Below are 27,415 nucleotides of genomic sequence, written 5' to 3' on the forward strand. Positions count from 1 at the left end.
TAGGTTTCAGCATTTCTGTTCCCTATCGTTAGCAGTTTCAAACTCTTTAAAACATTAAAAAAAGAAGAAGAATATAGAAACTGTGGGGTAAATTTACATCTGAGGTGCAACATTCTTTTCAGTGGATAACAAAGGGAAACTATAGGCATCTGCTTTGCCTGAGTCAGATGTAAAGGAATCCTTTAAACAATGTAGCCTGGTTTCTTCTCTTTATTTATTTAGTATAAATCAGCTTATTTATTTATTCGGTGAGAAGATATGGGATATGACTCTACTGAAGGCAAACAACTTATAACTTCCTATCTTGAAACACTCAACAGCCAACCTGCTCGTTTCATTTGTATTCCACAGATGCCTCATTTTTTCCTCCTGACTGCCTAGGCTGTCCTGACCAGGATTGACAATGGGATTTTTGTCTCACTGGAAAACTTTCCTGATCCATTTGAGTTGAGGTGGAGATATTCTCATTAAAAAAAAAAACAGGTATTTTAAGAGTTTTTTTTTTTTTTTTTTTAATAAATTAATATTCGGGAACACTGTGTTCGCTTATCAGATAATCTAGTAGAGAAGTGAAGACAGGCTCCTTAAAAGATAGAAAAGGAAAAGGATAAAGCTCATCTTTAAAACATTGTGAAATGGTGAAAAACTATGATGCAGTTAAGAAGTTGAAAGAAAAGAGAGCAAGTTAGAAGGGATCACTTCGCTCTTGTAACTGACTTTTAGCCACTTCTGGCAACTTGGCTACTAAATATAACTTACAAAAATGTATGTACTTGTCACTCTCCCCACCCCCCATCCCCCACTCAAATGTACTAATCTAATAAAACTCACCTACCAGCCCCCAAATTCAAATTCTCAAGGAGAAGGAAGCTACCTCCTACCTTCCACCCCCACCTCACCCAGGCCTCACCACTAAGGAACTTTCCTGTGATTTCTGATAGCTTTAATTATTTAGGGTTTCCTTAAATTCTGCAGCCGCAAACATGTGACTATTTGGCCTGATTCAAGTCGCCTTCTACATTGATTTAACATTTATCACTTCAATTCATATGGAAAAACAAGGAGTCTTTCCTCTCCTGATCTCTATTTAAAGTATCATGAACTTTGGTTCTGATGACACCAGAGAAAACAGGAAAACACGAAACTGTTTTATTGTGGTTTTATTTTTTTCAAACTGTTACAAATGCAGTTCAGAGGAGGGAACAGTTTGTTTTACTGAAATCTCTATTCATGGGGAGTAGGAGGAGTCGGAGGTGTCTGGAAGAGTTAATACTTCCTTAGAGATTGAATTCCCTTTGCATTTACCAATTCCTGCTCTCAACTCATGCTTTCCAATGTTGCTTTATACTAAAAGCATTCACAGGGGTCAAATTATGAAAAGTCTAACTTCATTTTTTTAAAATAACTTCTAACCTGCCACTCCCAGTTCCTACAACTGCCTCAGTAGTTCTTAAGTAACTATCATTTTTGGCTAAAAAGAATAATACTACATCAGCTATTTAGTTTTCCCAATTAATGGGATGCCTTCTGATCTTCTAAAGAATTTTTTCACCCACGCAATCCTTTTATAGAAGAAAAAGAAGAAGAAGAAGGTTCAAATTCCCTGTACCAGAAAAAACCCTCATTAAAAATAAATTCCCAACATGAGAAGTCAAAGCAAGGGCAAATGTTCAACTTTTTCAATTGTAATTCTCTTGATCATAGGCCTTTCTCATATACTAATGAAGCATCCCTTGAAGAGAAAAAATAACGGGAAATGGCAAATGTTGTGTGGATGCCATATATGTATTTCACATGACTCAACTAAAAAATACCTTGGGGAGTGTCCTGAAGTTGGCTTGTATTTTTGTTTTCGGTTTTGATTTCCTTCTTGGTGTTTCTTAGGTAAATCTGGTCCACCAGCTTATTTTGAAATTCCATGCAATGTAATTTCTTTTCAAGAGATCCATTTGCTTTGATGGATGGCAAGCACCTGGGTAGTTCCTCTATCTGACAACAATGAAAGTGAGCAGAGAGAGAAGTTGCAGAGAAAGACAAAAGTGTGTTAAGTGTGCCATAACTACAAGTACATTTTATTCACTGTCTCTTCTGAATACATCTAAATATTATTTTCTCCTTATATCATTTTATGAACAACGAAAGTAAGAGTATTCACCTACTACTCAGAAAAATTCAAGGTCTCTATAACCTTGGGGGGGGGCTATATTGGGATTATCATCTCACAAATTAGAATAGTAATGTCTGCTCTTAAATTGCAATGATTATTGCCCCCCTCGTTTTTTTCATAATACAATCTAGACGGAGAGTTAAAAAATATATACATTGGTTTCATCCAATACATGATGGGTTGAAAAACAGAACATTTCCAAAGGAGAAATGCTTTAATAGTATCTTTTATGACTCTTTGGTTCTTTACTGAAAAACAAGAGCTAACCAACCTGCTGTGGAGTGGGAAAAGTTGTTTCTCTAGAAAATCAAGTACACCGCCCAGAAAACTGTCACTCTTAGAGTTTTAAATTGGGAAGTCTTTGAAATCTATCTCAATATAGAATGGGGTGAGGTTAAAAACTACTGATTTATTTGACAGAAATGTATACAACTGCATGATCATCAAATTAAGCACCTACTCAAATTTGACACTGTGGTAGGAGCTGATCATGTAAGAAAACTTGAAATTTAAGAAGATATTAGAAACTCAGCTGCAAATAGAGTTAAGTACAGCACATGCTGTAGTTAGAAAATCATTGAAATTAGAGAGACTGCTTTGAGGAAGAAACAAAATAAGGATCATTCCCCTTAGACTTTGAGGACATTTCTGCATTTAAAGGTCAACATTATACTCCTGATTTTTAAAAAGCACTAAAAAATGCTGTAATGACAATGGTTAAAGTGGCAAGTCAAATCCTGGTTTAGGTCGTGGATCCTGAGTAGGAGAAATGTCCCTTGGTGGGGGAGGGGGTCCTCAGACCCCCCTGTTAGACTTTTTCACACACGCAGCCAGATTCTGACAGGTCTGAAAAGTAACTTCCTATGTTCACCTCAGCACTGCTTCTGTGTTGAGCAGCAAATAATTCTGTCCTGATTTTGTGGTTCAAAATCCAGATTGAGTGTCTTTCTTCCCCCATAAAATCAATTCAGGCCCTCTTTTATCTGAACTTTACTTGCAACCTTTACTTTTTTCCCTGGAATACATCAAAATGTTTCAGAATTAGATATTCTACAAGTGAAATGGATACATTTCTAAACTGCTTATCCTGTTTAGTTTTGATAAATAAACCTGCTCTCCCACTCTAGGCAACAAGAACCAGAGCTAAAGGCATTTAAAACTATGTATTAATGAAAATGTCGCAAATATTTCAGATTTTTAAACTAATTCCCTGTGATATTTCAATAGGATAATTCATTAGTTGAATCCTTTAAATAATTCCAAAGTGACATGAATTCCTCTGCAGAATGAATGTCTATAGAGGGTAATCCATGGAAGGCAAGACAAGCCTCTTGTCATTTGTAGCTTTAATCCATTGCCTAGGGCATGAAAGTGCTCAGGATAACAAGTGTGGGAATCACTAAAATCAACATTATTTTTGGATTTTATTTTCTTCACAATGCTAACTGATCAATAGGCTTGCAGAAGCTGACAAATACAATAAGGTCAGTTTGATGAGTCAATCTAGTGAAGTAGAGAGAGAATCCCTCCTCCCCTTCCCCCATTCTCTTTCTTTAAATCTTCTCTGCCCTCTTCTTCCTCCTCCACCTCCTCACACAAACACGCTGGGGAGGGAGGGGGTAGGCGGAGAAGGAGGGGAGGGGAGAGAGAGGCAAAGGGAGTGAGAGCTGCTCCTTCTTATATTGGTCTGTAGACATTAAGTTAGGAAAGTTGCAGTGACAATGCTTAGCTCTTCATAAGAACACTAAGCCACCTTCAATAAGCATTTATGTTTTTAATTGCAAGACTCACCCACTCCTTTCAAGTAAGAAATTTACATATCATTGAAGTAAAGTTCTTTCCTCAGCATTTATGTTGTGTAGAGGCTGGCTGTGGGAAGCAGAGAATGTTAGGAGTAAAGAAGGGAAAGTTTTGTTAATGTCTCTACTCCACGCTCCCCACCCCCCAAAAAAACAAACTATAAAGATATTAAGTTTAAAGAAAATTGAAAGAAACATGGAAGAGGAAATTTAAACATCTGAGACAAGATGCCTCTTCAGGAAAGGATAACTAACAGTATTTGTAGGACTGCCTGGATCCGTGCCTGTATGTTCCACGAAACATTATTAGTAACCCCTCACCAGTGTTGAAGACACAGAGAAATTCGCTTTATGTTGGTCCTTGACACGCAGCAGGGACTTTTGTGAACTTTGTAATTTCCCTTTGCCCTTTAGAGCAAAACTAGGGAAGTGGCTTTAATTAATGAGATGTGATGCATTAAAAACGTTACCCAGAGCATTCCAGAAGCTGGAAAACCATAGTTGTTTTAAAATTCTGAGTATCCTTTTGAGAATCCCCTGTTGTAATTTATAATTCTCAGTGGACCTATATTTGTCTTGAACTGATTGTTGGAATGGGCTTTACTAGGAATTTCTGCACTGAAATTGCAGTGGGGCGGTTGAAGGGGCTGACTGAGCCTAGGGGTTTTGTTGAGCGGAGGGAATGATCTCTAACAAGGCTTTAAAACCTTCAGTGGTTAAAGTTACATCGATGGAAAAGCGCGCGCACACACGCACACACACACACACACACACACACAATGCATAAATTCAGCAGGATTATATAATAAGCCTGAACTGTAAATTCTGTAGGTAGCAGAATTCAGATTTTTGAAATAAAAATTGTACCCAAAAATGGCTATAAAAGAACGCTTGCCTTGGGAAGTAAATTTATAGCTACATGCCTTTCACAAGCACGCTAGAGGGTTCTGCTCCCGGCTCTAATCTCTACGAGATGTTTTTTGCATGTGTTGTGTGACAGGAGGGAAGGGGAGTGGGTTGAGCTTGCCTGTTCTCCCATTGTCAGCCAGTCTAGTGAGTGTTGGGAAAACCTGTCTGTGGGATCTTGTGTCATCTCTCCCTACATGTGTACAGGAAAAGTCCGCGCTGCTCACGGTTCCTCTCTCTCTCTCTTTCTCTGTTTCCCTTTCATTCTGCTTCCCCGGAGCCGAATGAAGCAGAGAGCAGGATTAGAGTTCGCCACCGGCTATCAGAAGAGCGTAGATAAAAGGAACTGCTTCTTAAGCACCACCGCAGCAGCCCTTGTTAATTTTTTTTTCTTTTTTTTTTAATTCCCATACAACAGTTGTGCCTCATTATCCGGTGCCTGGTTCGATTTTTTGTTGTTGTTTTTTTTGTTTGTTTTTTTAGTGTGTGTGCGTTTGGAGGGTTTGAAGTTTCTGGGCTTCACTGACTGTTACAGAAGAAGAGGTGTTAGTGTTGCATTGAGGTCTTGACTGTCTGCATTTATGAATGAAACTGACCTAAATCACCTGTTACCTCCAGTTTCCAGATTGTTTGAACTTCTCTGGCCGCACAATACAGGAGGGAAGACTGAAGCGGCATAGGGACCTCCAGCGTCTGCAGCATGGGCTGGTTCACTGGGCTTGTCTGTCTGTTCTGGGGAGTATTACTTGCAGCAAGAGCGAACTATCAGAATGGAAAGAACAATGTGCCAAGGCTGAAATTATCCTACAAAGGTAAATCTTTGTTTTTCATTTATTTGGTTAGATTTATAATGCCCCCTCCCCCTCCTTATCGTTCCTTGAACTCCCTCTCCAACCCAACCCATCAAACCTTTAGTTTAACCTGGGAAGCCTATGTAATTATGTATATCTTTCTGAGATGATTTAAGCACTTTTTTTAAAAAAAAATTTTATGAAAGCATGTCTCTTGTTCCATATCTAACACTTTAAATGCAAACAAAGAACATTTAATCATATTTGCAGAGAAGAGCTGCATGCCTGGTACATGCTGATCCGTACATGCAATCGTGTCTCACGTTTTGTTAATTTATCTGACTTTACATCTGTTAAAATATTTTTATAGCACTAATGCGCAAATGGTCTCTTTTTAGATACGCATGCCTCACCTATAGTAATTGCTTTGACAAACTGTATTTTCTTAGTTTTAGACATTAAATAGTTAATCGTCATCATGAATATTCAATTTGTTCAAATCTGACAATCAGATGCTTAACATAAGCAGTAGATCTCGGTTTGCCAGGAGAATATAAACTGGAGAGAACAGACTAGTTTTTCCACAGTGTGTTATGATTGTACAAAAAGCTGTGTATTTGGCTAATTGGTGTCAAGTAAAGCCTTTGAAAGAAAATGTTAATTCCACATGTACTTCAGTGAGGATTGAAGAGGCACCATTCTAGTTGCTTACCTAGTTGTGTGAACTTCCTCTTATAAAAGTACAAATTTAAGAAAGATAAAAAACAGCTTTATTACATGGTTACTAGTCCTTTATTTGGTTTCAGTTTAATATGCATGCTTGTTTTTTCATGAGTATTTTAAAGAATATATTTGTTCTACCTTTGTCTAGAAATAGTTTATAGGTATATGTGTGAATTAATGTTAGCATAGATTCCCAAATGACATGTATAACTTTCAGTGACAAAGAATATTTATATAAGTCAGGTATGGTTGAAATGAAGTTGAAGATTAAACTGTTTTAACTCAAATAGTTTTACTCCCTAAGCTGTTGATTCTTATGATTCTCAGATTTCTAAAATTGGGGGTGGGGCTGTGGGAAGCTTCCAATTAGGTTCCATTTGGAGGCTATAATATGAGAGAAAATTATTCAATCTCTCTGTAGATTTGTCTGTCTACTGTACCTTTGTGTTTAGCCAGAATATTTTTTCTGTAATTTTCACATAATGGTAAATCTCTTTCTGGATTCTCAAGTGTGAATGAGGACCTCAAATAGGGAAGAGATATAATTTTCACACTTTGAATTAGAAAATTAAACACCTACTAAATGTGTTTATTTGGATATAATACTTAGGTAGACATACATTGAATTGGGAAATATTTTTATTACTTGGTTCAAATATTTTTTTGTATATTAGATCAGAAATAAATTTTAAACATCAGCAAATAGAAATTCAGTTTTCCTCAGTATGCAAGATTCTTTAAGTAATCATAACACTCTTTATTAAATATTTAATTAATTCTTGAGTACTTCCATAGAATATGATATGATGGCATCTGTGCTTTTATCAGTTTCTGCTTTCTATTTTCACTTCTTGAAAGGATCCCATGTCATAATTTTGGGGTTGGTGTTCCACCTTGACCAAATTTATATTTCTTAAAAGTAAGTTTCACAAGCAACTTTTGTTCTTGAAGATTTGACTGCTATATGCAATGATTTTAGAATAACAGATTTGAAATCATGACATACTTAAAATTAAGAATAAAATAAAATTTGAGAATTTTGCTTTTTTATTTTGCGAGGAAATTTATTTCTATGGTAATAGCGTATTCCCCATTATAGAGATGCAGATTCTTTCTATATATTAAATTATATAAATTTCTGTAAGTTATATACATTTATATAATTTATTTCTTTCTATAATTAATTCTTTCTATAAATTAAATAAACCATTTAATTACTATAGCTCTTTGTTTTTTTTATATATATATACATGGTTTAAAATTGTCTGATGGAGCAAGCTGTATATAATGACAAATATATGTACTAGACATTGGCTTCATAAACATTTTTAATCATGGCACCCATTAGACTTACTCCACTTACCTTTAAATTAAAAATTCCCTTACAGCTACCTATCAACTCTATTGATATACCTAGAGATTGGCAATTTAGTAAAATAAACTGTGAAATGAACAACAGCACGAAGAATAAAAGGGATGGGTCAAGCAGTTTTTCTTCAGTCATTTTATTGGTCTGTCATTACCTTTTTCTGTCTCTGCGTGTATACTTGTTTTGCCAAAGCAAATGCCTGGCAGCCAATTGTTAGTACTATGTTCCTCAGTATAATACAGAATTTTTTTTGAGCTACTTTCTCCTTCCTAATTAGATGTCAAACATGGTTAAAACATCCACTGCCTTGCTCTTAAAAAATATTCCAGCATGATTCATGAAGAGTTAAATCCCTGCCAACCCTAATTTCCCATGGTCACTTGTTTTCAAAGATCCACCATTAACTCTCTCATTGCTCAGGATGCCAAGAGGAAATTTCAGGCAATCACTGTGCTTACTTTCCACTTGTCATCTTGTCTGGTAGGTGGTGAAAGAGATTTGATATGTTAAATGAGAAAGAAAAAGAAGTAAAAGACAAGAAGGCAGGCTTTGTAGTAGGTGTACATACATATCTAATAAGATACCTCTTTACTTTCTAGGAAAAAGAGGTTGAATAGATGTTTTCAGGACCATCTGGAGAAGTGATAATATTAGAAAAATGGGGCATGCTGGTTTTTCCTCTGAACCAGTCTGATTTAGAATCCTTGTGGGGGAAGCAAATGTGAGAACTCTGCAAATCTCACAGTCACATGCACATTGTCCTCAAGAAACATTCATTCACAGTTACTTTTACCTGCCTTAAGTATAGGTAATAGAGCTACATGTTAAAATGCTTCTCTTTGAAATTGGTGCATAGCTATCTATCTCCCCTTCAAAACTAGTCACTTTTCACTTTTCTCCTGAAATATCGGAAATTCATATGATATTCCATTTGAAATGTCTGGTAACTTAAGGTACAGAGAAACTTTGGGAAATCACAAGGAAATAACTTAGGTTTTGGGTTTTAAACGAGTGACAAATGTTTCATCACTCAACAATGAGTTTTTCAAGGACATTGTGTGTTTCAGTTTTAGCAGAAATCAAAGAAAGACACATGGCAATTCTTAATGAGATGGGCAGCATCTGACACCAAAGGTTAAATCAGTGCCTCTGACCTTTCCCTCCTAGGGAAGACCTTGTAGTAAGTAGCACTTAAATAAATGGTGGGCATTTGAAAGTCTTTCTTTTTATAATTTTAAAGATTGATTTTTGAAAGTCAAGCTGCTTAATTACTGTCTATATGAGATTATCAGTTAAATACTCTCATGCACATCTTTCTGATACTCCATGTTGTTTCCTTAAAATTCTGAAGTAAAATTTGCAAAACGTTTGTCTTTGCCCTTTGCTCAGTATTGTATGTCAATTTCAAAATTAATTAATATGAATAATTACTAATTGAGCATGTTGACTTCTCAGAGATTTTACTTCAATGAAAGCAATATTTTAAATATGTATGAATGACATAACTTCTGCTAAATGTTTTATGGTGGAGAAAAGTAATCTTTGCAATATATAGGTTGTGAATTAAAATAACATTATTTACAAATAAAATAATTATTAGCTTAAAATGACATTCATTAAAAATAAAATATATGTGTGTAAGTGTATATACTTCTAGAAGATCGAGTGGATGTGATCATGAGTCCCATGAGAAGTTTTCATGGTAGTTTAAACTATCACACGCTACAATAAGACAGAATTTGTCTTATGCTGAATATTTCTTCAGAGCTAAAATGAAACATTTCTAGGGCAGGTGGGGGAAATAAGAACTAAAATAAATAAATAAATAGATAAGTAAACAAACAAACACACTTACACAGGTACAGAGCAAAGAGGTTATACACATGCCTTGCTGTGCCTTTTCTCATCTGTAGTCAGTCACTGCATTTGGCACCATGTCTCTGAATTCTTCATTCTTATTTACTATGGCCTTTTCTTCTCAAATTCTATTCACTTTAACAATATTTTGCTTGAATTTAAACTCACTGAAGACTGGAACATTTTATTCATCCATTCAACAGGTATGTACAGGAAAAATAAAAATTAAAAATAAAGCAAACTCTCCATCACACATCTTGTGATCCAACCAGGTCAGATAAGCTGAGGGCTACTGAAAGTCTCCAGTTTGTGGCTTCAGTCCTTAAAGCTGCCAAGCAGACCTTAGAAATCATAATTTATACAACGTAGACTTAAGAAATAGGAAAATATCTGAGACTATGAAACCATTCCACATAAGCCACTAACCCTCCAAGTTGTGATAACGACATTCATTCCATTACTAGCTTAAACAAATCTAAATACTGAAGAAAGAACTTTTCCAATGCTAACATTTTATGTCATTTTTTCCTCTTCATGTAAATTATTCTAAGCCCCCACTACTGTCAGTACTATGCAATATTTAGATATTTAGCCAACTAAATAGATGTTGAGATCTGCGATTCCTAATTTCTCCTTATTTTTTTTATTTTTAATTATTGAATATAAATCAAACCACATAATTAACAAATAGCTTGTGATTTTTTCATCAAAATCTGTAAATTTTATATGTCAGGACTTATTGCATTCTAAGGAATTTGCAAGAATAAAATTTAATGATAATTAATAATTAGGAACAATTAATTAGGGTCAATTGCATTGTTCCTAAAACAAAATTGCAACTTAAAATATTGGTTGTAAAGCATAACATACTTATTGGCCTTAGTGTGATTATGTAATTGTATTGTAGAATAAATTGTCCATCATGTTTTCCTCATATTTTTCAAACATGTAGTTAAAGTAACTTCTTTTTCAAGTTCTCATGAATCTTAAGTGGACTATAAGAGACCATATGGCTTAACTTCTTATCCCAGCTTTTCTCATTTAAACCTCAGTGATCATCTGTGTATCACAGTTATGGAGAAGAGAATACCACGCATTTGTTCCTTTTGGAGAGTTTAAAATCTAATGTCAACATGATCATAAATAGATTTCATACTTGGATCTTTCTAAAATCTCCCAGAGAGACCAGTATTAAAATGAATTTTGAATAGATCATTAACAACTTCCATATGCAAAGCCTGGATGTTAATTATATCAGGGAGTATTCCATGTTTAAACAAATAAGACATTGCTTTTGTCATTTCATTGGGAAAAAAGAAGTCTATGATAGAATGATCAGTTGTTGCAATTTTGATGTTGTATATAAAATCTCCAAAACTCATTACACTTTTCAACTTTATTTAATGCTTGTCATTAAAGTATGTTTCAAAATGACTTGCAGTTGTAAAAATGAATTAGAATAAATGTGAAACTTGGGGTGAATTTTTATCCCTCATGAATTCTAAGGTACTATTTAAAGGAATTATCATGATTTGTAGTTCTATGCTTCCACTAATAGGTGGCACTAGCAATTTGTGACAGCTCTTTCATTAGTTTGGAAATGGGCAGGCTGCTAGGATAAATACACACGGGGTTATGTATGGAGACCAAGCTTGGAAAAACTGGCACAAGAGGCTTGAGATGTAGGATGCTCAAAACAGAAGGATTAACTAAAATGGAACTTGCTAAAGATTTTGATGTCCTCTTTGCATACATTTTTTGGTACATTTTGATCCTGAAAAAGGGAATGCTTGTAAGTAGCAAAATAAATAAATTTTAACTTCAGTGAAAATTTACATGTTGAAGTGCTCTGTAAAATGCAGAGCAATGTAATGAGTTAAACATAGTACTGAACAATTAGAATGATGGAAGGATAGATTCCTGCCACATGTATATATATATATGTGTGTGTGTGTGTGTGAGTGTGTATTTTTAATGTCTGAGTCACAAAGTGGGCTTAACAAGTAAGAGGCAGCCTGCCTTGGGGCACGTTACTGCCATCAGTTATAATTGGAAAATAGCTAGTTTAGAAGAGAATATTTAGAAAATTACATTTGGTATCTTTTTAAAAGAATAACTACTTTCACTTTAGAGGGTATTGTAAATTATCATTTAATTAAACATATGGAAGAATCAATAAATTCTATCTGACATAAGTAAGTCTGAATGTCTCCAGCTACTATCTCCTTCTATTGCCAAGATATAAACATCAGTATAAATAGGGAATTCACACACTATTTCCAAATAGTAACAAAGCTGGACTCTGTCAAACCCAGGATAAGAAAATATACAATTTACAATTGAATGAGGGAATGAAGATAAGCAAAAATAAAGTTCTGTTGAAAAATACGAGGAATGCTTTGGCCTCAGTATTTTCAGCAAGTTTACGGTAAAACGTAAAGGGACTACAAATTCAGGAAGTCTTATCATCTCCTGATTGAGTCACTAAACCTGCCTTTCCAGGCTTTCCTTGCTTGGGGAGATGTAGCCTGTGGCCTGGGAAACAATGTGGACTAAAACTTATGGTGACTTAATATGTTGCTGCGATCATCAACATGTCTTTAGATAAACTATACCACCCACTTGAGTTTTCATATACAAACTAAAAGAAGCTTAGTTCTGTTGAACACCTCAAATGACTTCTCTAGTCCGTTAAACTACTTTACGTGCATCATCTTTGTTCTGCTAGACTGTGAGCTTCTCAGGGTTGGATCTGTATTTCTTTTTCATCTTTATATTGTCATTGGCTAGCAGTGTCACTCATTGTTGGAAGATTTTGCACCTTATTTTTGATATACCTTGTTTTGATTAGTAACTTTATTTACAATGCTCTATACCCACCAAGCGAAAACTCCACCTTCCCCCTTCCATCATCCTCTGGAAACCTCTAATTTTTCTATCTCTGCGAATTTGCTATTTTGAGATATTGCATATAAGTGACATAATAAATATTTGTCCTTATGTGCCGTGCTTATTTTACTCTACACCTTGTTTTGCAAACCCAAATGTGCTTCTCATTGAGTAAAAAAAAATACAAATTTATAATAAATTGTTTCATTTTAAATTTGTTGTACATTGTAAGTTGCACTAAGAAATTAAGTGTAATGCTACCTGTTAGTGTAGGTGATAATCGATTGAAGTATAGAGCGGCATCAGAGGGTGTAAGAGCCATGAGATCGCCTCCTGAACCAAGCCTATACTAGGATGGAATGCAGACAGTGTCCAGCTCACGTTTGCTTGCCTGCATGTAAGAGATGGAGAATATTTAAAGACACATACATCTTAGAAGACTCTAGGAACCAGGTTGAGGAATTGTTTTATTTGTGTGGGAGAATACCCTGACTTCCCTTATTCTCTTAGCACATCTCAGTAAACACAGTCAAAAAGCAAAGCAAGACTATTCTAAGACCAAATTGTACTGAAAAAAAAAATGCTTCATGCTCAGTGTCATTGGATCTGAATGTCTATGTAGAACAAATCGGTCCTACCAAACAGAATTAAATGTATAATCCTTTAACGTTTTCAATGACTTCTTTTCCACTATCTCCACTTTTGGGGTTATCCTGATTTCCTTCTCTGACAACCTGCTAACATTTCGCATCTTGGAGCTTTGCTCGCTTCCTCTCCCACACTTATCAAGAGCACCAGTTGCTCATTGCCGCTTGCTCTTAATCTCCAAGCCAGCCTCCTTCCCTTGGCCTTGACATCTACAACCTGGGGGCCCCACCCACTTGCATCCTCAGCCTTATTTCTATAATATACAAATCTTATGCTTTGAAGTTGCATTTTTTTTAAAAAAATAAGTATGGCCTAGTACCAACCCTTAAGGAAGCTATTTGGGCAAAGCTAGACAAAGTCGTTGGTATCTGAGATTGAATCTTTGTGATATGTTGTCAAAATTTTAAAATTTTACCTTCAATTCAAAATTTAAATAGAATAAACTCTGCTCTGCTGTGCCGTCCTTTCAGAGTTACTTTAAATGAACCTAAATTTTTATCAGCTATGCAAGTTTCAATTGTTTATGAAATCAGTTATTACATTTAACAAACATTTCCTATTTGCACTCTGTGTAAGACACAGTACACAATCCTACATAAGTCATGTTCCCGCTGCTCAGAGAAATAAGTCTATTTACCATAATAATATACACATTTGAAATACTAAACACAACCATAAATACAATGATCAATAAACAAAACAAACAAAAATACTTCAAGATCGTTTGTAATGGGAGTCATATGAATGGGTAAATTCTTGGATAAATACATGGGTAGAGAGTAGGGCTTCTAAGGAAGGTGGTATCAATCTAGCTAAAGACTTCACATGGACTTTTTCAAATAGGACACAGGGAAAGTACGCCTTGAAAGATAAGAATGTGAGAAAGCAAAAATAAGGAAGTGTGGTAATCTCTGCTATCAAAAACTGTATCTTTGTTTTTTTTTCTTTTTCAAGAAAACAGCCATGTTTTTTGTATAATTGACATAATATAGTTATAGATTTTCTTCTGCATTCAAATGCAGCAAGGAAGTAAAATCTTTATTTTAACAAGGGGAACTTAAAGCTGCCACATATTAGGCTAGGGACTTCATTAGTTAATGCAGTTGTCTAGGTTTGACTGAAAAAGGGAGTAAAAGGGACATAACGCATATTGGTGAGAAATTAGTATTATTTGTTAAGCTGCCAGAATGCAATATATCAGAAATGGGATGGCTTTTTTATCAAGGGAATTTAATAAGTTGCAAGTTTACAGTTCTAAGGCTGAAAAAATGTCCAAACTAAGGCACCAACAAGAGGTTACTTTCACTCAAGAAAGGCTGATGCTGTCTGGAACAAATCTGCCAGCTGGGAAGGCATGTGGCTGGTTTCTGCTGGTCCCTTGCTCCTGGTTCATAGCTTCCAGCTTCTGATGTCAGTGGTTCCTTCTCTAAGCATCTGTGGACCTTCACTCACAATTCTGGGACACAACTCTGGGTTCAGGCTTCCTTAGCATCTCATAGAAGGCCCATGTTTAAGCATTCTCTCTCTGTGGGCACTCCAAGTATCTGCAAACATCTGTATCTCTGAAGTAGCTGTTCTCCAAGCATCTCCATCTGCTCTGTTCTGTCAGCTCTGAACTTTCTTCAAAATGTTTCTTCTTTCAAAGCATTCCAGTAAACTAATCAAGACCCACCTTGAATGGGTGGAATCGCATCTCAGCTAATTAAAAGGCCACACCCGCAACTGGGCTTGTCACATTTCCATGGAAATAATCTGATCAAAAGTTTCTGCTTGTGCTGTGCTTTGAAATTTATAGCTTTTTGTATATATGTTACTTTTCACGTAAAAAAAAAAAAAAAAAGGAAAAAAAGTTGATTGTGATGGTAAAATATTTACGCTCTCTTGCCTCCTATGTTCTGGAGCAGCGAGAAGGAAAAATATGAGAGGATCATATGGTAGCCCACGACAAATTCTGGGATCTGTCCTGTAACCACTTGTTGAACAGTGCTTTGAAAATTATTCCTTTTTTATTTCTTTGCTTTGTGTATGTGTTATACTATACAGTAAAAAAAAGTTAAAAAAAAAAAAAAAGTTTCTGCCCTACAGTACCGAATCAGGATTAGGAGAAATGGTTGCCTCCCCAAAATTAAATTAGGATTAAAACATGGTTTTTCTGGGGTATATACTGCCTTCAAACCAGCTCAGGACTTTTTCACAGTGGTCAGTTGTGCCTATCCATCTCTCCTTCTGGATTTGTCTCTAAAATACCTGAGCCAGGCTTCTTTCTAAACAAAGGAACAAAGGGAAGCTGGTTGGCTATACGAGGTAGAAAATTCAGTGATTATACTTCCTTGAAATTATAAAATATATTGGTTTAGAATGCTGCTACTTGTTTTCTCTGTTAATTGTTATATTTCTGCTTCATTTTATTATTTTGTTAACTAATTCACCAAGTTGTTAAAAGAGCTAGTAGTCCTATTCAAAAAGTAGTGTTTTTGCTTTTTTTTTTAATGTGAAGACACTGATGGGATTCATGTGATAAGTACTGGATATTAAAATGCTCTTTTAAATGTCTATTGCTATTATAAACTACAACTATCTGAATACAATGATGGGCATTGCATACTTCTAATTCACTTAGTGTGTTGTCACCATTCATGGTGTTTCTCTGGCTCACACAAGAAGAAATTAGCTTCAGAACAGTCTGACCAAGTATCATCCAAGATAGCCCAAGCAAAAGTAGTTTCATGGTATTTTATAACAAAACTACAAAAAGTGACTTGGTGAGATTTTGGCGGTGACAGTGTAATTTCTTGTTCTGGCAGAATTTCATATAGATAAAGAGCTGCTTAAATTGATGTTTTTCTAAATTACATTACATTTCATTAGGACTTACGGATGCCAACCTTTAAAATCTTTAAAAATGCCAGTCTTTAGAGCCTAGGTTTAGGGTAGAGAGTCCTGAGAAGGGTCTTTTCTTTGATTGGTCAGATCTTAAGCAGTGCAGGATTGGCTGAAATCTCCTGTCCTTCCCAAGAACCTTCTATGGTACCACTGAGTTCCCTGCTCTCTCTTAGGTGTTGCTATTCTAGGGGATTGCCAAGATGCGCCCTCCAGAAGCGTCTCCACGCTGCCTTACTGCTGCTGTAGCTCCAGGCCACAGTGCTTAGGGTCTTACCTCCGCAGGTGTGACGTAAGGTTTCTGCATACAGGTCCTCCGCCTCCAGGTCGCAGGATATGGGCAGGTCACAAATCCCTCCCTACAATAACTTTCCATCTTTTCCAGGTTTGAAATATTTATTGTTATTTTTTCCTGTGATTCTGGCCACTTGCCTCTTTTTCTCAGGAATTTTAGTCTTCAGTCCATATCTTCTTGGCCCTATCAAGTAAATCTTCTTTGAGGCCATCCTTTTGAAAAGGAAATCCTGTTAATCTTTCCCTGGGGGGGTGGAGAAAGTATCCAGGCCTCAAAAATAAAAAGCCCTTATGTCCCTCTTGGGAGGAAATTGGGATCCTTTCTTTTTTGGGGGGGGGGGGGGCAGGGGGCATGGACAGGCTCTGGGAACTGAAGGGATTCTTTCATTTTTTACAGATGAATCTATAGCAAAGTAACCCAAACTGATAATTTCTTAAGTAGGATTCCTTACCACTTTTACTTTTCACTGAGTTTACCCCTGATACTCAGATACGCTTTAAGCATTAAATGAGACATCATGCCTATTATATAGAAGTATCATTCATATATTTCACCCTAAATGCTTCAGTTTTACATCTATAAACCATATCAGTTAACAACATTTATTCTCGTAAACCTTTGAGAGGGAAGAACATTTCCCAAGTGATGACCAGGAAGAGCTGGACAGCCACAGGCTCTCACGCACTGTGCGCCCAGGTTACCAGATAGCTCATCTAGGTCTGTCTGTGCCATTAACTGGATAAATCACTTTCCCAGATGCCGTGAATTCTGGGGGCAAACTGCTGAGCCAGCTGGTGGCTGCATGTGTCACACTCAAAGGACTCAGGGTATCTCCATTTTTATCTGTTACAGAGAAGCTCCAACTAAACTTGTTCAAGACTGTCCTCACTATAAGCTTGTTTGTCTTCCCTTATTCCCACCTTAGAGGAATCATGTCACTTTGCCTCATGTTCAAGTCAATAACAACATACCTTTTTCCCTCACTGGCTCAGCCCATACATAGCCAATCTCAGTGTCCTGTGCATTCTATCTCTTGAGTCAGTCTCTCAAATATGTCCTCTTCTCTTCCACTTTAGGGCAGGTCTGCATCATTACTTGCCTACATATGGCAACAGCCAACCTATAATTGTTGCCTCTCCTTTCTGTCATTTTTGGTTATGATTCTTTCTGAAATTCATATTGGATGTCTTTCCACTATTTAAAATTCCTGTCACTATTTAAAATTCCTGCTGCTTAAAGAACAAAGACCAATCGCTTTAGTTGATCTGTAAGAAAGAGTAACATAAAGGAGTCTTAGGGATAGAAGATATTTGTTGGAGGCTCTGGCTGTTGCTCAGATAGGAGAGAGTTAATGCATGAATGAGGATTATGACAATGGAAATGGGAAAGAAAGAGGGGAGGAGAGAGACATTGCAATGCTAGAAAAATTAGATTTGGTAAATAACTGACTGTATGTAGGATCCTAAAATAGTAAGGTTTTAAATTTCTGCAATGGGAAGAGTGAAGAAACTATTGATAATAACTGAAAAGTGAAACTTTCTTCACCTTGGAGGCCCCACCAAGCACCAACAGAGTCCTGCTTTCTCCAAACCAGACCTATGAACTCCCTTCCTGTGTTCATTTCCCAGGACTGGTACCTGCCCCCACCTTGTCAGTTGTTTTCTGGTGCTATCCTCTTCAATAAACACTTACTTGAGTGTCTCCTTTGGCAAGGCTTTTGAAGAGGCAAAAAAGTAAAAACGTGATATGAAAAATGTCCTGAAGAAATTTAACATTTTGAGGGGAAGAAGACACAGGTTGTCAATTATTTAAAAGTTACATCTGTCCTGGTGCCTGCCCATACAAAAAAAAAAAAAAGTACATCTGTTCTTTATCCATCTTATATTCCCTGTCAAGTTAAGTGCAGAATCTTGTGCACAATAGGTTCTCATTTAATACTTCTCGAATTAAGTGTTTTAAAGAGTAAGTGAGGAAGTGGCACATAATCACTTCAGGTTAGAGGGCTAAAGGAGTGGAGGTGAGGACATACACACCATGCATTTGAATGCAAAATGTAGCCACATTTAATTTGAAGGTTTGTAAGTTGGATTAGTGAAATATTTGATTGTAAAAATGATCATTTAAAGCAAAAGAAGCAGTTTAGATAGGTATATATGGTAAAGAATTTTCAAAGAGCAGTTACAGGATCTAGACTTTAGCCCATAGATGATGACACTTAAAAGTTTATAATTGAGTGACATGTGCTAGCAATGTTTTAAGAAATCAGAAACCTGAGAGTCTGCCTTCAGTATTGACTTACTGACTAATCATCTGTGATGCTGAAGCAAGATTCTGAAATGACTATAATTCAGATTGGGCCTCATAAATGACTTTGTTCTCCTGGGATATGAGGTCTTCATTTGTGAATATGTATCTTATCCTTATTTATATAAACCAATGTATTATTACATGTCCAGAAAAATTCAGATCACATTAAACAATAACAAACAAGTTTGGAGATATTTATGCTTTAGCATCAAATTTAAAAATCTAACAATCAAGCATTATTTAGAACACAGCTATTTGCTAATCTTCTATTCCATACTAATTCTATCCAATTTCCTTAGGTTTATAGGAGGGCACCTAATTAAAACTTCTAACCAGGAATCTTACATACCTTTTACCCTATCACAATTTGGGCAAAGCGAGATATGATGAGTGACAATAACTCTTTCCAGTTGACTGACTCTATTGTGTGGATTCACCACTCTTGATGAATGTGTTATGCCTCCACACCTGATACAGAGATTCACTCCTTGGCACCTGATTCTAAACGGATAAAATTGAAAGCTGTGCTCAAGCAGAGCAACTACTCCTAAGACTCTAGTTCCCCATTAGGCTCTCACACACTGGCCGAGAGCCATTGAGTTTCTGCCTTTCACTGAGTTTCCTTCATGTTCAATAGAGACTCTGACTTCTTTTGCTTTCCAAGAGGCCTATTCAGAACAGAAAGAAGGTTGCCTTTTGCCTACTCTGAAAGAAGAAACATCCTCTCTCTGTCATTTGACCTCCTAATCTAGACAGTTTCTTCTGAATAAAACATTCTAACATAATAACTGAGAAAAAAAAAAGCTTCCTTTTAGAACCAATAAAATCACTTAACAAGGTAGGATCAGTATCTATTTTGTCCACTCTTGTTTCACCAGAACCTAAATTAACACTTATCTTATTGGTTTTGTTCTTCATCAAAATAGAGATTCTGATCTGTAGTAACCCTTCTGTCTCAAAGTATATAAACATCAGCATATTAATTTTGAAAGAATTTGTTTAGTCTATTTTGAGAAGATACCATAAAGGAAGTTAAAAAAAAATAGTGAAGTGATGCTACAATAATTCATTTCTTTAGTACAGATCTCAGTCTATAATATTGAGCTGAACCACAAATAATGTATACTGGATGCTCCATTGATCATTTTCAACATCCTTTTAATACAATTTAGTTGTCTTTATAGATGTAGGTAATGTCTGAATTTTTTGTGTCCCCATCACAGAGAGACAATATGTTGCCTCTTCATATTTCCACAAGAATAAAAGATGTTGCCCTCCAGGCAAAAGCAACTAGAGGCACTGAAAGAAGAGCTAAAAAAAAAAAAATGCTAAAGGCAAAACAACAACAACAAAAAGAACAAATAAAGATTCCCAGAGAAGAAACAGAGCAAAGAAAGATTTCTCCTGTGTGTGGAACAATTGCACAAATAGTACAATCTTAAAAAGTATGCCATATACCCAGGGCAAGAGTCAGATGAAAAGCTGACAAAATCCGATCATGGGTAATTCTAAAGGACTAGAATAAGTTGGACCAAGTGTCAAAGAAAAGCCTTGATACAATGCCAGTGAACAATACAATCCTAGGCATGAGAGAGAAACTGACCTTCAGACTAACCTCATAAAGATAATCATATGCTTAGACTTAGCAAAAAATTACAAGCCATACTAAGAAACCAAATTATGTGGGCCAGTTAGAGAAGCAAATTAAAACTTCAGAGAAGATACAGAATTTGGAACTTATCAAAGATGTTCAAACAAATCTTCTAAATCAGTTCAAGGAAATGAAGGAAATATGGCTAAAGAGAAAAAGGATATTAAGGAGACATTGGATGAGCATAAAGAAGAAATTGAAAATATGAAAGAAATATAGAAGAACTTAGGAGCATGAGAGAAGGGATTAGAATAGACTGGAGTTATATGTCAGCAGATTTGAACAGGCAGGATAAAGAATCAGCAGACTAGATGTTGGGATGATCCAAATCTTCCAAACAGAAGAACAAATAGAGAAAAGAATGGGGAAAAAAATGAGCAGGGTCTCTGGGAATCACAGCACAATCATATGATTGATGGATGTCCCCAAAGGAGAAGAAAATTGAAAAGAGAAGGAACATGTGAGATACTAATGGCTGAAAATTTTCCAATTCTTATGAAAGACATGAATATACATGATCAAGAAACACTACATACTTCAAACAGAATAACTCCTATTAGACTTACTCCAAAACATATATGGATCAGAATATCATCTGCTAAAGATAAAGAGAAAATCCTGACAGTGGTAAGAGAAAAGCAGTTAGTCACATACAAATAAAACATCCATCTAAATTGGAAAGGAAGAAGCAAAACTTTCACTATTTGCAGATGGCATGATCCCATATAGAGAAAGTCCTGAAAAATTTACAAAAAAAACCACTAGAGCTAGAAAACGAGTTCAGCAAAATGTCAGCATACAAGATCACCATGAAAAATCAGTAGTGTTTCTATGCACTCGGAATGAGCAATCTAAGGAGGAAATAAATTTTAAAAATACCACTTGCAATGGCAAGTAAAAGAATCAAATATCTGGGAATAAATATAACCAAGGATGTAAAGGATTTATACACAGAAAACTGTAAAATATTATTGGAAGAAATCAAAGAAGACCTAAATAAATGGAGGGATATTCTGTGTTCTTGGATTGGAAGGCTAAATATAGTTAAGATGTCAATTCTGCCCAAATTGATTTACGGATTCAATTCAATCTCAATAAGAATTCCAACAGCCTACTTTGCAGAAATGAAAAAGTGAATTATCAAATTGATTTTGAAGGGTAAGGGCCCCTGAATAGCCAAAAACATATTGAAAAAGAACAAAGTTGGAGGTCTCACACTTCTTGACTGCAAAGCATATTACAAAGCTACAGTGGTCAAAGGAACATGGTATTGTTACAAAGATAGATGTATTGATTCAATTAGATGGGATCTAACTGAGAGTTCAGAAACAGACTCTCACATCTATGGTCCATTGATATTTGACAAGCTGCCAAGTTCACTCAATTGGGACAGAATGCTCCTTTTCAACAAATGGTACTGGGAGAACTTGCTGTACATACACAAAAGAATGAAAAAGGACCAGTATCTCACACCATGTACAAAAATTAACTCAAAGTAAAGCAAAGACCTAAATGTAAGAGCCAAGACCATAAAATTCCTAGAAGATAATGTAGCAAATGGAAAGCAGGATTTTGAGCAGACATCTGCTCACTAATGTACATAGCAATATTATTCACAATTGCCAGAAGATGGAAGCAACCCAGATGTTCATCAACCAATGAATAGATAAAACAAAATGTTGTATGTGCATATGATGGAATATTATTCAGCTAAAAGAAAGAATAAAGGCCTGATGCATGTGACAACATGGATGTATTTGAAGGGCATTATACTGAGTGAAATGAGCCAGACACAAAAGTACAAATATTGTATGATCTCACTAATATGACCTAATCAGAATAAGCAAACACAGAGAGTTGGGAACTAGGGTATAAATTATCAGGAAATACATAGGGGTAGAAAATGGGGAACTGATATTTAATTTGTGCAGAATATTTAGGTTGATTGTAAATGTTTGGAAATGGATATGATGGTAGCAAATTATTGTGAGTGTGAATAACAGCACCAAATTATGTGTGTGAATCTGGTTTCAAGGGGAAGTTTTAGGTCATGTACATTATTAGAAGGAAAATTAGAGAATAAAGCACGGGACTGTGTAAGACAGTATAATTTATTGCAGACAATTACTGTAGTTAATTGTACAAATATAAGAATTATCTTTCATGAATTTTAGCAAATGCACATCATTATTATAAGGTGCTAACAGGGTGGGCTATGAGGGAAATACACCTAATCCATAAAACTATGGACTCTAGTTAACAGTAATTTAATATTCTTTCATCAAATGAACAACATTAGCGCATCGAAGCAAAGTGTCCCAATAGGGTGTATATAGCAATGCTGTATTCTTAACATGTCTTTTATGTAAACCTACAGCTCTTCTAATTAAAACAAAATACAATAATTAAAACAAAAACTTTATGCTAAGTGAAAGAAATCAGACGCAAAGTACTACATATCATATAATTCCCATTTTTGTAAAACGTAAATATAAATAGATCTATTGAGACAGAATTAGATTAGTGGTTGTAGGACTGGAGAAGGATAGAACGATTGAGGGATGTCTCCTAAGAGGGATGGGCATTTTTGTTTTTGGAAAAATGAAAATGTTTTAAAATTGATTTTGGTGATGACTGCACAACTCTGTGATTGTACTGAAAGCCATTGATTGTACACTTCAGATGTACTGTATGGTGTATCCATATTTCTCGATAAAACTGCTTTTAAAACCAAAGGAAGTTAATTTTTTTTCAAATTAAGCCAATAGCATTACAATTTCACAAGGGACGAAAGAAATCGTAGCATAATAAAGAAAGCATTGAATTGGCTCTGGAACTTTCTAGGTGTGAGGGCGTGGACATGTTATTAGACTTTGCAATCTCAGGCTTCCCTTCTGTGGTGTGGGGAAAAAAGTTGCATTTTGGTAGCCATTGTAGTGATAGCGAGAATATATGTGTAAGGTGGCCAAACAGTGCATTGCTTACTTAGAAGATAGCAACAATTATCTCTTAGGGTAGATCAATAATTGCATAACAGGGCAGAGATTACAGAGTTTTGCTACTTAGAATGGGTTTACATTCATGATATCACTAGCTATTAGTTGTTTTTAAAATTAAATTAGTATTAATAATACAAACAAAAGGCACAATCGTTCATTTTGTTGTGTTTTTCTTTCAAACACATGTTGCATAATAGTGTCAGTGTATAAAAATGTAGTTTATAAATGTGAATTAGTCAGTGAAGAAAGGAGACTTTGTAAAAAAAAAAAAGTATTTCAAGTCAACAGGTAATGAAAAAAATAAGCCTAATATTAGGCCTTTCAGTCTTATTTAGGTGAATCTAAATGTCTTGTCTGTTAACCTATTGCTGGACCCAGTTTTATGTGTAATTTTGATGGAATCTGCATGTATATATACATAAAGCTATCAGTGGGGATAAAAGCAGAAATGAAAGCAGACCTGATTTTTAGGTCTTCCGACTATATATACTTAACTGAGCCAGGCTGAGCAAGGAAGCACCTGTTTCTTAAGAAAAAGGTTGGCTGCATCTCACAGACTTTAAGTTCCAATTCATGTTTCAGCATGAACCAGTCAGTCATTTAATATTTAGTAGAAATCGCCAGGAAATGACTAGTTTTATTTGCTCCTGTGCTTACTGTGTATCCTCTCAAATGGTGTAATGTTTGCCTTGAATATTATTATGTTATGACTGGGTCCCTGAAGACACAACATCCTTCATGACAACTTAAGGAGTATTGAATCCACATAGGAATTAAACAATATTCCTATTTAATATGTCCCTGAGTATAAATGAAACATTGTAGATGTAACGTCTGAGTCTTTCTGACCAATTCTGTGAACCACCTGTGATTGCAAATAATCCATTGGGGAAAGAGGCTATTCAGTCACTAAAGAAAATAAACTTTCAGTCTGTGGCTAGTAAATAGAATGAAGAACAGGTTGAGAGTAACTTAAAGGGGCTTTTGTCTAACTGAAGACATTTGAAAGCTAGACTGGGAAATCTAGACGCTGTTACAAAGGGAGTGACACTAAGCAGTTGGCTTTTAAAGGATTTTTCTGGAAGACAGAATTCTTTGGAAAACACTACTTACAACATGAATAAATTTCTGAGGTATTCTAGACAAAGATGAATTTTATTTCATTGTGGCTTCAGCCATATTACAATGCTCATAAACTATTTTACCTTTGCCAGACATGTGGAAGCAATCAGTATATGTAAATGATATGTGAAGGTGAGGTATACTTTTAGTTTAAAAACTTAGACTGTCTGTGATTGTAAATTATAACCACATCAGAAAGAACAATTTGCCTTTAAATGTAACATGAAAGTAAAAATAATCAGTGATGAATTCTTAAAACTGCTATTGTTTTTTTTAGTACTTTAAGTCCAATAAATTGTAAAATATAGTGCTATTTTGTACTGTTCCATTTTTTAAGGACATAGTATTCAAAGACAAATATATTTATACTTAGGTAATTGTTAAAATGTAGGTAGCTATAGTTAGGCATAATTAAATCAGTCTATCTCTGAAAAAACATTTCTGCCAAGGTTGCATTTTAGATTGAGTACAGTTATACTTTATGAAAATAAATGGTTTCCCTCCTTTCTACTCTTAGCATCATATTAATCTGTTTTTTCTTTGCCTAGAATATAGTCATTCTGCAAATATATGTTTCATAACATTACATAAATTTTGAATACATAAAACTGACTCAAATCTCTAAAGGAAATATATATAAAAATAAAGATTTTTGTTTCTTCAAATTCAAAACAGTGGAACTCATAGTCTCAATATGATGATGCTGTGTCTCTTTTAAGATATTTTTACCATCTGCTATATGTAAAGCTGAATATTAAAATAACACAAATTGAAAGTAGTGTTATTAGATATGTACTCACAGAGATGTACACACACACGTGCGCAAATGAGAGAGAAGGGAGGGAATGAAAATAGAGCAAAATAAAATTAACGAAGATCGATATTTATGCATTATCATAAAACATTTTAAATGGGATAAAAGCACAAAGTCTTATTTATTATAGCGAAATCAGGTCCACAATACTCTAAATTTTCTCATTAAACAAAAACAACAACCGTAAAACAAAACCCCACTACTTCTAACATATGTACTTACAGGGACCAACAAGTGTATCATTGTACTGTTACTCAGTATATAGATTAAATACCTCAATATTTAGGAGAAATAGCTCCCAAACTTGGCTCAACATGCCATCCTTCATTCATAGGTCTGCTGGGCCAAGCATTTGGCAAGAATGGAAAATAAACTCTATGCAAAAGGACTTTACTCTCTAGCATCTACCCAGACTAATTAGGGCTTACTGTATCATCAGGCTACTTAAAAAATTATATATATATACACTTTTCAAAATTATAGCCAATTCTAGTCTGCTAGACATATGCCAGTTGTTGTTTGCTGTTCATTTCCTGCAGCAATAGTAGAGGAAAATGAGGAGAAAGAGAATGACCAGGCATAGAGTAGTTTAGCAGAGAACCATTGTACAAGGATGCTAGATGTGAAAAGTGCTAGAAGAGAGAACTCACACAATTCATGTGTAAGTTGATTCTGAGGGGTCTGTGTTCATGTAGGCATATGTGTATTGTTGAAATTTGGTCTAGGTTGCTAGTGTAACTGATTATTCTTGGTGTCATCTCCATGTTGTACTTCTGTCTTTTTTTTATTTTAACTTAATTTTCTCTTTCTCATTCAGGAGATGATCCTTTAAAACAATTGTGAATTAATAAAGATTTACTAAGTTTAACTGTGCAGCAATCAATGTAATGATTATTAGGAATAGAAGCTCACATAGGATTAATAACTCTTATTTAGAACCTCACAACCTAGGGCTGGAGAAAATATACAACTCGATGATAAGACAAATTAGTTTATCATTCAGATATAAAACAAAAAGTTATGGAGTTTAGAGATGATTTATTATTTAATTTTTCTAAGGTATACCATATGCTAATGAGTGTGAGGACAGTGTTTTGTTTTGTATTTTAAGGGAGCTGTATTAGTTAGGGTTCTCTAGAGAAACAGAATCAACAAAAAATATTCATAAATATAAAATTTATGAAAGTGTCTCACGTAACTGTGGGAATGTAGAGTCCAAAATCCGCAGGGCAGGTTGTGAAGCTGACGATTCCAGTGGAGGGTCTGGACAAACTCATAGCCACAGGAGAGGCTCACCAGCCAAAGCAGGAAGAGCCTGTCTCTTAGGAATCCTCCTTAAAAGGCTTCCAATGATTAGATTAAGCATTACTCATTGTAGAAGACACTCCCCTTGGCCGATTACAAATGGAATCAGCTGTGGATGTAGCTGACATGATCATGATTTAATTCTGTAAAATGTCCTCATAGCAAAAGACAGGCCAGCACTTGCTCAACCAGACAAACAGGTGCCACCCCCTGGCCAAATTGACACATGAATCTGATCATGACAGGAGCTATATTTAAATTGGGTCCTTAAGAACGAGGAATATTTTGCAAGGAAAAATGGAGAAGATATCTCTGATGGAAGTACATTGCTTAGAGGCATGAATCATTGATATGTACAGCATATTTGAGAAACAGCCATTTAATTTAGCCTTAAATGGAATTGAGTGGCAGACTATAAGTCTATGGAAGCCAATTCTGAACATCTGTGTATGCCAGTAATCAATAATCCTTTGTATCTTTGATCATTCTTACCGTAAGTACTAATATAGAGTGCAATGAAGTGCGATACATACTATGGGAGACCCCATAATAAATATGACATGCTTTCTGCCTGTAAGGGGCTCACCTTCAGCTGGGGAAGTAAGCAAGTGTGTCAAAACACACATTGTGGGGCAAATGTGTGAAGATTAATGTATCTCAATAAAGAGTTATGGCAATTCAGAAAATTAAGAGATCATAGAATGGCAAGGCATCAGGAAAGTCTTTATGTGAGAAGCATTTGAGGTAAGCATTGAAGAGAGTTTGGTGGGCATGGAGGAGAGAAGGAGAATGGGAAACATTCTGGTGAAGAAAGTAGAAAAACTAATGAGCAGGAGAGACAGCATCAAGGTCATGTCATGAAATGTTTAGTAGTTTATTTGCCTAGGCATGTT

The 27,415-nt window shown here is 35.5% G+C and overlaps 1 protein-coding gene across 2 annotated transcripts in view; it reads left to right on the forward strand.

Moving 5' to 3' along the window:
- Positions 1-4,923: 4,923 nt before the first annotated feature.
- Positions 4,924-27,415, forward strand: part of SEMA3A (semaphorin 3A) — a 225,617-nt gene continuing 203,125 nt past the window's right edge. The window contains exons 1-2 of one of the 2 annotated variants that reach the window (XM_077151734.1): positions 4,924-5,019; positions 5,491-5,684. In XM_077151734.1, coding sequence (XP_077007849.1) covers positions 5,573-5,684 — 112 coding nt within the window. In that variant the 5' untranslated portion in view covers positions 4,924-5,019; positions 5,491-5,572. The other variant, XM_077151724.1, reaches the window with a different exon arrangement.

The sequence above is a fragment of the Tamandua tetradactyla genome, chromosome 1 (genome assembly GCF_023851605.1).
Source record: "Tamandua tetradactyla isolate mTamTet1 chromosome 1, mTamTet1.pri, whole genome shotgun sequence".
NCBI classification, from domain to species: Eukaryota; Metazoa; Chordata; class Mammalia; order Pilosa; family Myrmecophagidae; genus Tamandua; species Tamandua tetradactyla.